The sequence below is a fragment of the Sciurus vulgaris genome, assembly GCF_902686455.1.
Source record: "Sciurus vulgaris genome assembly, chromosome: 10".
Lineage (NCBI taxonomy): Eukaryota > Metazoa > Chordata > Mammalia > Rodentia > Sciuridae > Sciurus > Sciurus vulgaris.
Window position 1 is genome coordinate 114373648 of NC_136470.1, and position 12266 is coordinate 114385913.

At 36.7% G+C, this 12266-nt stretch overlaps 2 protein-coding genes across 3 annotated transcripts in view; one reads left to right on the forward strand and one right to left on the reverse strand.

Annotated features, from left to right (window-relative positions):
* Positions 1-12266, reverse strand: part of PRKAR2A (protein kinase cAMP-dependent type II regulatory subunit alpha) — an 89606-nt gene that overhangs the window by 61727 nt on the left and 15613 nt on the right. The gene's annotated exons all lie outside the window — the stretch shown is intronic.
* Positions 8283-9642, forward strand: LOC306670740 (non-selective voltage-gated ion channel VDAC3-like). Its single transcript, XM_079155694.1, is given in 2 exon segments — positions 8283-9081; positions 9084-9642. Coding segments are annotated over 2 exon segments (894 nt in total). The 5' UTR covers positions 8283-8294; the 3' UTR covers positions 9191-9642.

Here is a 12266-nt window from a genome sequence, read left to right on the forward strand (position 1 = left end):
CTGCTTTCATAATGTCCCACAGATTTTGATATGCTGTATCATCGTTCTCACTGACCTCTAAGAATTTTTTATCTCCTCCCTGATGTTTTCTGTTATCCATACTTCATTTAATAGCATATTATTTAGTCTCCAGGTGTTGGAGTAATTTCTGTTTTTATTTGGTCATTGATTTCTAATTTCATTCCATTATGATCTGATAGAACACAAGGTAGTATCTCTATTTTTTTGCATTTACTAAGGGCTGCTTTGTGGTATAACATATGGTCTATTTTCAAGAAGGATTCATGTGCTGCTGAGAAGAAAGTGAATTTGCTCGTTGATGGATGGAAAATTCTATATATGTCTGTTAAGTCTAGGATAAGTCTAGGTTGTTGTGTTATTGAGTTCTATGGTTTCTTTATTTAGTTTTTTGTTTGGAAGATTTATCCAGTGGTGACAGCAGTGTGTTAAAGTCACCCAGAATTATTGTGTTGTGGTCTATTTGATTCCTGGAATTGAGAAGAATTTGTTTGAAGTACATGGATGCACCGTTGTTTGGGGTATAAATATTTATGATCGTTATGTTTTCCTGATTTATAGGTCCCTTAAGCAGTATGAAATGTCCTTCTTTATCCCTTCTGACTAACTTTGGCTTGAAGTCCACTTTATCTGAAATAAGGGTGGAAACCCCCACTTTTTTACTGAGTCCGTGTGCGTGGTAGGTTTTTTTCCCATCCTTTCATCTTTAGTCTGTGGATGTCCTTATCTATGAGATGAGTCTCTTGAAGGCAGCATACTGTTGGGTCTTTCTTTTTAATCCATTCTGCCAGTCTATATCTTTCGATTGATGAGTTTAGGCCATTAACGTTCAGGGTTATTATTGAGATATGATTTGTATTCCCAGTCATTTGGGCTTATTTTTGGTTTTTAACTTGGCTTGGTTTCTCCTTTGAATGGATTTTCCTTTAAGGTAGTTCCTTCATTTGCTGACCTACATTGTTGTTTTTCATTTCCTCCTCATGGAATATTTTGTTGAGAATATTCTATAGCACAGGCTTTCTATTTGTAAATTCTTGTTTGTTTGTTTGTTTGTTTGTTTGTTTGTTTTGGTGGTGCTGGGGATTTGAACCCAGGGCCTTGTGCTTGCAAGGCAAGCACTCTACCAACTGAGCTATATCCCCAGCCCCCTATTTGTAAATTCTTTTAACTTTTGTTTATCATGGAAGGATTTTATTTCATCTTCAAATCTGAAGGTTAGTTTTGCTGGGTATAGGATTCTTGGTTGGCAACCATGTTCTTTCAGAGCTTGAAATATGTTGTTCCGGGCCCTTCTAGCTTTTAGAGTCTGGGCTGAGAAATCTGCTGATATCCATATTGGTTCCCCCTATATATAATCTGATGCTTTTCTCTCACAGCCTTCAAAATCCTACCTTTAGGGTTGGGGAGATAGCTCAGTCGGTAGAGTGCTTGCCTTGCAAGCACAAGGCCCTGGGTTCGATCCCCAGCACCACAAAAAAAAAAAAAAAAATTCTATCTTTATTTTGTATGTTAGGCATTCTCATTATAATGTGCCTTGGTGTGGATCTGTTGTGATTTTGTGCATTTGGTGTTCTGTTGTTCATTGCTTTGGTTTGTATCTCTGTGCCTTCCTCAATCCGATAACTCTTAAATTTGGTCTTTTCATGATGTCCCATAGTTCTTGGAGATTCTGTTCATGATTTATTACCATTTATTCTCTCTTTGGGCAACTTCATTTTCAAGATTAAATATTCTGTCTTCATTGTCTGAGGTTCTGTCTTCCAAGTGATCTAGTCTGTTGGTGATGCTTTCCATTGAGGTTTTTTTTTTTTTTTTTGGTGTATTGTTTCCTTCATTTCAAGGATCTGTTTATTGTTTGTTTGTTTGTTTGTTTGTTTTAGAATCTCTATTCTTTGTTGAAATGATCTTTTGCTTCCTGCGGTTGCTCTTTCAACTGCTTATTGGTGTGACCATTCATTGCCTGCATTTGCTCTCTTATCTCATTCTTTGCTTCATGAATCATCGTAATCATGTATAATCTGAAGTCCCTTTCTGATATTTCTTCTATCATACTGTCACTGGATTCTATTAATATAGAATCTAGATTTGTTTGGATCATTTTCTTCCCTTGTTTTTTCATGTTGTTCATGTATCTTCCCCACTAGCAGTACAGATCTGGGGTATTGCAGTTTCCCCCCTATAGGCTTACAGTGACCCTATAAGTTTCCAAAACCTTTTCTTTAAGGGGGAGATCAATATTAGCAGTGCCCAGTTCAGTCAGTATGCAACCCTAGACCAAACAGCCCCTATGAGGACATTAACAATATTGTCATAATAAAGAGAATGAGTTCAATTATTATCTTCAGTATAACAAATAGACTTGTAATAAGGTCTACAGTTTCTAATGGAGGACAAAGAGGATGCGGAGAGGTGTAGGATGTCGCTGTTAATGGGATAAGAAAAGAATATATAGAAGTTCTAGATCATAAAAAGAGTGAGAGTGTAATCAAAAGAAGTCTGTTGTTAGCATGGGAAAAGGGAGAAAGAGACTCTGAGGGAAGCGATAAACAAAAGGAAAAGAGTGAGAAAAGTAAAGAAATAAAAACTTAAATCTTTTCAATAAGGAGAAAAAGGAAAATCTATACTATAACAGTCAGATAGTATTCAAACTTCCCAGTCTTCAGGAGACTGATGTATGAGAGGTACCTTACAGTGAGCTTCCAGTCTGCAGCAGGCATCTCAGCATGGGATTTGCCCCACCTAAAGATGAGAGATATAGCTTCCAGGATTATCCAAGATGGCCCCTCTGGCTTCCAAATGTGTTGGCGAATGGGGAGCTGCAGCTCGGGGTGTGGGCATGGACAGCTGGAGGTCCTGGAGATGGGGTGTGGTTGGTCTGGTTGTGGGATCCTGAAGGCAGGGTGCAATCAGTCGGTTCTGGGGTCCTAGTGGCGGGGAGCAGTCAGTGGATTTGAAGTTCCAGGCAACAGCAGGCAGCTGGTGCTCCACTAGCAGTCTGTGGTCAATCTGCTGACTGCTGTTGGACAGTTGAGAGGTGAACCTCGGGCAGTGGGCTGATGCGTAGGTGAAAAGTAGACAATGGACAGGCAAGCGGCAGGCAAAAATCTGTTGCTTGTATTTTTGATAATTGCCATTCTAATTGGGGTGAGATGGAATCTTAGGGTAGTTTTGATTTGCATTTCTCTTATTACTAGAGATGTTGAGCATTTTTTCATATATCTGTTGATTGCTTACAGATCTTCTTCTGTGAAGTGTCTGTTCATGTCCTTAGCCCATTTGTTGACTGGGTTATTTGTATTCTTGGTGTAAAGTTTTTTGAGTTCTTTATAGATATAATGTAAATTTCATTTTAAATTTTTAAAATCTTTTTTAGGTGTACATGGACTCAATACCTTTTAGTTATTTATTTTTATGTGGTACTAAGGATGGAACCTAGTGCCTTACATGTGTTAGGCAAGCGCTCTACCACTAAGCTACAACTCCAACCACTGCAAATTCCATTTTAAAGTAATTTAATCAGCATTACACTAAATTGAAAATAAACTGAGCATTAAGTTATACTTTTCCTAAATATGGATAGGTTTTCTTCTGCCCATGGTCAATATATTAATCATAAAAATAGTATACCATATATCTTTATGATGGGAAAAAAAACTTTCTCAGTTTTTTTTTTTTTTTCTACTTTTCACCTATCACATTATGTTTGGTAGTTACCTAAATTCTTACTGCTAAACTATATCATTTGCATAAGCCTTTTTAAAAATTTTTAAGTTTTATTTTTGTGTTACTGGGATCAAATTCAGGGCTTTGTATGTGCTAGGCAAATGCTCTACCACTCAGCTACATCCTGAGCTCCTTTTTTTTTTTTTTTTTTTTTTGAGAGAATCTCACTAAGTTACCCAGGCTGGCTTCAAACTTGTGATCCTTCTGCCTATTTTTATTTAAAAAAATATATAAATGTATATACACTGCTGGGCATGGTGCACACCTGTAATCTTAGCAACTCAGGAGGCTGCCAGGAGGATTGCAAGTTCGAGGGCAGCCTTGGAAACTTTGAGAGACCCTGTCTCAAAAAAGGGCTGGGGTGGTAGCTCAGTGGTAGAGAGACCCTGGATTCAATTCCCAGTACAGACAAATACAAATGAATGAATGAAATAATAAACTCAGAATACAAAGGAACTCCCTTAACATAATAATGACCATATATTAAAAACCAACTTCATAAAATTGCGAAGACCATTCAATGGGGAAGACAGTCTTTACAAAAACAGTGCTAGGAAAACTCAATCTCCTCATGCAAAAAACTGAGGTTGGACCCTTACCTCAGACAATATTTTTTTAAAAATTAACTCAAGCCAGGTGCACCCCTGTAATCCCAGTGGCTCAGAAGGCTGAAGCAGGAGGCTCAAAGTCAGCTAAGGCAATGTAGTGAGGCCCTATGCAACTTAATGAGACACTGTCTCTAAATAAAATATTTTAAAAGGGTTGGGGATGTGGCTCAGTGGTTAAGTGCCCTCTGGATACAAGTCCCAGTACCAAAAAAGAAAAGAAAAGGAAAAAACGAACAAACAAAAAACCTGAAAATGGACCAAAAATATAAACTTAAGAACTAAAATTATAAAACTTTTAGAAAAAAAATGAGAAAAATCCTTAGGACATCTAATTTAGCAAAGACTTTTTAGAGACAACACCAAAAGGATATGCAACAATAAAAAAAGAGATACATTGAACTATATCAAAATTTAAAACTTTTGTTCATTTATGAACATAATCAACAAAGTGAAAAGGCAAGCAATGGAATGGAAGAAAATTATTTGCAAATCAAATCAAATCTGAAATATCTAGAGAAACAAAAAGCCCACAACTCAACAATAAAAAAAACCACAAACAGTAGGGGAGGGAAAGAGTATATATTGGGAATTGAAACACAGAAAACTGTCTTATATGTATTTATGAATATGTCAAAATGAACTCTACTATTATATATCATTATAATGCACTGAAAATAAATTTTAAAAATTTAATAAAAACAATTAAAACAGTGGGAAAAGGATTTGGACCAATATTTCTCCAAAGAAGATAAACAGCCAAGAAACACAGAAGATGTTCAACATCACTGATCATTAGGGAAATATGCAAATTCTAACTACAATGAAATGCCACTTTACACCTATTATTAGGATAACTACTATCATAAAAGAAAAAAGAGGTTGCTAACAAGTATTAGCAAGAATGTGGAAAAATTCAAACAATTCTGTTGGGGGGAATATAAAGTAGTACAGTTATTATAGAAAACAGTAACTCAGGCCCTAAGCAACTTAGTGAGACACTGTCTCTAAATAAAATACAAAAAAAGGACTGGGGATGTGGCTCAGTAGTTAAGTGCCCCTGAGTTCAATTCCCAGTACCAAAAAAAAGGAGGAAGGGAGGGGTTGAGGATGTAGCTTAATGGTACAGCACTTGCCTAAGTATGCACAAGATCCTGGGTTCAACCCCCCAGCACAAAAAACAAAGACAGACAAATAAAAAACCCCTGTTCATTAGAACAAAGATAGAATGTGCAACGTTAACTTTAGCCAGGAATGGATGTCGAGCACTTGGAAGGCTGAGACACAGGACCTCTTGAGTCTAGGAATTTGAGACCAGCTTGGGAAACATAGCAAAACCACCAAAAAAAAAGAAAGAAAAAGAAAAGAAAAAAGAAAGTGAAAGTGAAAGCAAGATCTCCAACCAAGAGATATTTGTACATCTATGTTTACAGCAACATCAGTCAAAAAACGGCAAAACGGATGAACAGATAAATAAAAATGTAGCATATAGACACAATGGAATACCAGTCAGCCTATAAAAAGCAGGAAATTCTGATACATGCTACAACATGGATGAACCTTGAGGACATTACACTAAGTCAAATAAGCCAGGCACAAAAAGAAACACTGTTGGGATTCCACTTATATCAGGTACCTACAAAAGTCAAAATCAGAGACAGAAAATAGAGTAGTTCTTACCAGAGGAAAGGGAAAGAAGGGAATGGAGAGCTATTTAATGGGTACAGAGCTTCAGTATACAACATGAAAATAATTCTACAGATACATGGTGATGATGGTTGCACAACATTAATGCCAGTCAATTGCATAATTAAAAAACAGTGAAGATGAGCTAGGCATGGTGACAAACACCTGTAATCCTAGCAACTTGGGAGGGCGAGACAATCACAAGTTCAATGCCAGCCTCAGCAACTTAGCAAAGCCCTAAGCAAATTTAGTGAGACTTTAGCTCAAAATTTAAAAATAAATAAAAAGGACTGGAGGGCTAGTGTTGTAGCTCAGGGGTAAAGCGCTTGCCTAGCACATGTGAGGCACCACATAAAAAATAAATAAAGGTATTGTGTCCATCTATGACTAAAAAAATAAAAAATTAAAAAATTAAAAAAATTAAAAAAAAGGACAGGATGTGGCTCAGTGTAAGCACCTCTGGGTTCAATCCCTAGTACCAAAAAAAAAAAAAAAAAGGTAAAAATTTTAAATTTTGTTATGTATACTTGACAATTTTTTCAAATATGTAATTCAAAACTTGGTAATACAATGTGTGTATATTAAGGAGTGAAAGCAAATGTGGTATTAATGAGTGGTCAATCTAGGAGTTCACAGTTCTTAATAGGGTTGAAATTTTTCTAAAAAAATTCTTAAAATCTTTGTAAATATAGATCCTCATATCAAATATGATAAAATTTCATTTTATTCTATTGTCAAGTCATGTTTTATAATGAATTCAAAGTTGAATGTATGCACTCTTTTTTTAAATATTTTTTAGTTGTAGATGAATGTAATACCTTTATTCATTTATTTCTTTTTATTTTAAATGTTGACAGACCTTTATTTTATTCATTTATTTATATGTGGTGCTGAGAATCGAACCCAGTGCCTCACACATGCAAGGCAAGCACTCTACCACTGAGCCACAACCTCAGCCCTCATTTATTTTTATGTGGTGCTGATTGAACCCAGTGCCTCAAAGCATCCTACCACTGAGCTACAACTCCAGCCCACATGCAATCTTCTTGAAAGGAAATTAATATGTTGAAATTTGTTTTATTTTATAATACATGGACTTAAAATTTTTAAATGGCAAACCTGTTTGTCACTATTAAGTTAAAAGGTTATAGTCACTATTTAAATTTATCATGCAGAAGACAACAACTGTTTTGAAAATTCCTACGGCATTATCTGTGTCTGTGAAATGAGTTCAAAAGCACTGAAAGAAAAATGTTGACATTGCAATGGAAAATGTAATTAAATATGAAAGACCTCAGGCATTAACTTGAGTGAATGAGAGGATGAAAAGATAAACAAAAGGGGTTAAAAAAATGCTGCCTGATAATTCAAAAGGAAAATCTGACAACCAAGGCTGAATGTGAGAAGTCTTAATTGGGGAAAGGGAGAGGGGGTGAACCCTCTACCAAGAACCAGGGAATGGCAAGAAACTCCTCCAGTATAGAATATCTGTCTTCTTCCATTGATTCTCCACCCATAGGCTCCCTGCCTCCCCACTATAATGGTCAGCCAGCAGACTATAGAAAAGAGGGTAGGAAACTTGAACATCCCAAACAAGACAGAATTGGGCAGAACCAGCTGGGAAAGTTCCCTATAAATGAATCAGCATTGGATACAGCACTTATATTACAATATGAAGAAACTGGAGCAAACAGAGTCCCTGTAGACTGGATTTTATAAAGATTACTTTGGAATCAGGCATGGTGGCATACAACCAAAATCCCAGCTACTTAGGAGGATGAGGCTGGAGGATCACAAATTCAAGGTTAGCATGAGCAATGTAGCAAGACCCTGCTTCAAAAATAAAAAGGGGTGGGGATGTAGCTTGGTGGTAGAGTGCTTGTTTAGCACGCAAAAGGTCTTGGATTCAATCCTCAGTACTGCAGAGAAAAGATCAATCTGGTTGCAGCTGATGCAAAAAGGTTGGGGCTTAGGATACATGTGTGGCATACAGATAGGAGGAAAACCAATGGATTCTAGAGGTAAGATAAAATGTACATAGTTTAGTGACACACTTGATGTGCCAATGTTTGTTCTACAAATGTCAATCATATGAAATTATATCCCTATAATTAAAAAAGACAAGTATTCAACATGAACATCATTCAATCTATAAATAAAAGTACTGTCATAGATTCTAAAATTTAAAAAAAGGTCTGAGGGTTTGAAGAAGACCTTCAGCATTGCCCTGCCGGAGCCAAGACAGGTCCTTAGGTTGGAGATATGTATAACACACCAACTTACTGTGATCTAGGAAAGGCTGCCAAGGATGTCTTTAACAAGGGATATGGGTTTGGCATGGTCAAAATAGATCTGAGAACCAAGTCTTGTAGAGGAGTGGAATTTTCTACTTCCAGTCATGCTTATACAGATAAAGGGAAAGCACTGGGCAAATACAAATACAAGGTCTGTAACTATGGACTTACATTCACTCAAAAATGGAACACAGATAGTACTCTTGGGACAGAAATCTATATGCAGAGTAAGTTGGCTGAAGGGTTGAAACCAACTCTTGATATCATATCTATACCAAACACAGGAAAGTATAGAGGGAAATTGAAGGCCTCCTGTAAATGGGATTGTTTTAGTGTTGACAGTAATGTTGATACAGATTTTTCTGGACCAACCATCTATGGCTGGGCTGTATTGGCTTTTGAAGGTTGGCGTGCTGGCTATCAGATGAGTTTTGACACAGCTAAATCCAAACTGTCTCAGAATAATTTCACCCTGGGTTATAAGGCTGCAAACTTCCAGCTGCACACTCATGTGAATGATGGCACTGAATTTGGAGGTTCTATCTACCAGAAAGTTCATGAGAAGATTCAAATGTCAATAAACCTTGCATGGACAGCTGGAAGCAACAATACCCATTTTGGCATTGCTGCTAAATATAAGCTGGATTGTAGAATTTCTTTATCTGCTAAAGTAAACAATACCAGCTTGATTGGGCTGGGTTATACTCAGACCCTTCAACCAGGAGGCAAACTGAACCTGACAGCTTTAATCGATGGAAGAACTTCAGTGCAGGGGAGCACAATGTTCGGTTGGGATTTGTGTTTTTTGTTAGTTTGTTTGTTTTTGTGGTGCTGGGGATTGAACCCAGGGCCTTGTACATGTGAGGGAGGCACTCTACCAACTGAGCTATATCCCCAACCCTTAATGTGGTTTTCAGTAAACTATCAGATTTGTTCTTGGAAGTGAAAAGAAATGAACCCACTATGTTTTGGCCTTAAAATTCTTCTGTGAAATTTCAAGTGAACATTTTATTCTTCCAAAGAATTGTAAATCTCCCCACCCTGAAGTCTAGAGATTGCAATTCCATCCTAAGAGAGGTTCTTGAAGGCATGTCTGGAAGTTGTCATGTTTGTGCCACATTTCAGTTTGTTCCTTAGTGACAGTATAGTGTTATGTTAAAGGGAATGACCAGACATTCCAGTTTGTACGTCACATCCTGCATGTACCACACCACTTTTTCATAATGTTTTAATATATTGGTCTCTGTGCTATAGTGAAATCTTTGGTTTTGCATCAGAGTAAAATAAAATCCATCACACTTGGAACACACACACACACACACACACACACACACACACACACACACGCACTCAAAATGTCTGAGTTACAAAGTATCTATAAAGTAATCTGGTCTGGTTATGGCAAGTAGGCTTCACTTCACAAAGGAAATAATTGATGTCATTGGTCACCTGAGTCATCCTTGACACTTTCTCTTTCACTACTCTACTTCATTAACAATTCTACCTCCTCTTCTTCCCACTTCTCTCCTGAATCAGTCTATCCTTTTTCTCCATTCTCCACTATCCTAAAGTACATCACTTGTTGCCTAGATGACTTTCAGAAGCCTTCAAACCTTTTTTCCACTGCCAATTTGCTTCACAACTATATTCCTCACAGTCATCAGAGTGATCTTAAAATTGAGGAGACAATTAGGTAGCCTCTGTCAAAACTTTAAGTACGGACTATATTTAACAATAATTTAATAATTATTCCACACATATATAGGTATATATGCATACTACACATTATGTTGTTATGGTTTGGATGTGAGGTGTCCCCCAAAAGCTCATGTGAGACAATGCAAGATTCAGAGGATAAATTATTGGTTTATGAGAGCCTTAACCCAATCTGTGGATTAATCCTGTTTCAGGATTAACTAAATGGTAACTGAAGGCAGGTAGGATGTGGTGGAGGAGGTGGGCATTGGGGGCATGCCTTTGGGGTATATATTTTGTATCTGACAAGTGGAGTCTCTTTCTTCTTCCTGATCATCATGTGAGTTGCTTCCCTCTGTCACACTCTTCTGCTATAATGTTCTGCCTCACCTTGAGCTCCAAGGAATGGAGACAGCCTGCATGGACTGAGACCTCTGAAACCATGAGCCCCTAAATAAACTTTTCCTCCTCTAAAATTGTTCTTGTCAGGTCTTTTAGTCAGAGCAGTGAAAAAGCTGACTAAAACACATATGTATATGTGTGTATGTACATAACATAATCACTAAAATATATAATAGCAAAAAAAGGAAATGAAAATTGCCTAGAAAAATAAACTAAGGAAATATTGGTACTGATAAGAGTATAAACCTCTACACATCCATTAAAATGGTAAAGATTTTTTTCCCATTCTGTAGGCTCTCTCTTCACATTTTTGATTGTTTCCTTTGCTAAGAAGAAGCTATTTCATTGGAATCCATCCCATCTATTGACTCTTAATTTTACTTCTTAAACTTCAGGAGTCTTGTCAAGGAAGTCAGGTCCTAAGCTAACTTGATGAAGATTTGGGCCTACATTTTATTCTCTTAGGCACAGGGTTCCTATTCTAGGGCCTAAGTCTTTGATCCACTTTGAGTTGATTTTTGTGCAAGGTGAGAGATAGAGGTTTAATTTCATTTTGTTACATATGGATTTCCAGTTTTCGCAGCACCGTTTGTTGAACAGGCTATCTTTTCTCCAATGTATATTTTTGGCACCTTTTTCTAGTATGAGATAACCATATTTATGTGGATTTTTCTCTGTGTCTTCTATTTTGTACCTTCGGCCTACATATCTATTTTGGTGCCAATATCATTCTGTTTTTATTACTACTGCTCTGTAGTATAGTTTAAGGTCTGGTAGTGTGATGCCTCCTGCTTCACTCTTCTTGCTAAGGATTGCCTTGGTTATTGTGGGTCTCTTATTCTTCCAAATTAATTTCATGATTGCTTTTTCTATTTTTATGAAGAATGTCATTAGATTTTAACAGGAATTGCATTGAATCTGCATAACACTTTTGGTAGTATGGCCATTTTGACAATATTAATTTTGCCTACCTAAGAGCATGAGAGATCTTTCCATCTTCTAAGGTCGTCTTCAATTTCTTTCTTTAGTGTTCTGTAGTTTTCATTATAGAGATCTTTCACCTCTTTTGTTAGATTGATTCCCAAGTATTTTATTTTTGTTGAGGCTATTGTGAATGGGTAGTTTTCCTAATTTCTCTAGCAGTAGATTCGTCACTTATATATAGAAATGCATTTGATTTTTGGGTATTGATAATATATCCTGCTACTTTGCTGAATTCATTTATGAGTTCTAGAGGATTTCTGGTGGAAATATTTGGATCTTCTAAACATAGAATCATTCCATTGGCAAATAGTGAGTCCAAGTTCTTCTTTTCCTATTCGTATCCCTTTTAATATATCCTGCTACTTTGCTGAATTCATTTATGAGTTCTAGAGGATTTCTGGTGGAATTATTTGGATCCTCTAAACATAGAATCATTCCATTGGCAAATAGTGATAGTCTTGAGTTCTTCTTTTCCTATTTGTATCCCTTTAATTTCTTTTGTCTGTCTAATTGCTCTGGCAAGAGTTTCAAGGACAATGTTGAATAGAAGTAGTGAAAGCACACCCACAATTTCTAACACTGACTTAAACTTTTACACCTCTTATACACAGACAAGAATTTCCAACTGACAAGCTTGTCATCTCCTGTATATCTCAAGAGCTTCAAACCAACATATCCACTATCAAACTCATGAACTTTTCCCTGTTCGCTGATGACATGATTATATATTTAGAGGAACCTGGAAATTCCACCAGAAAACTCTTAGAAGTCATAAGTGATTTCAGTAAAGTAGCAGGTTACAAGATCAATGCCCATAAATCCAACGCATTTTTATACATAAGTGATGAATCTTCAGAAA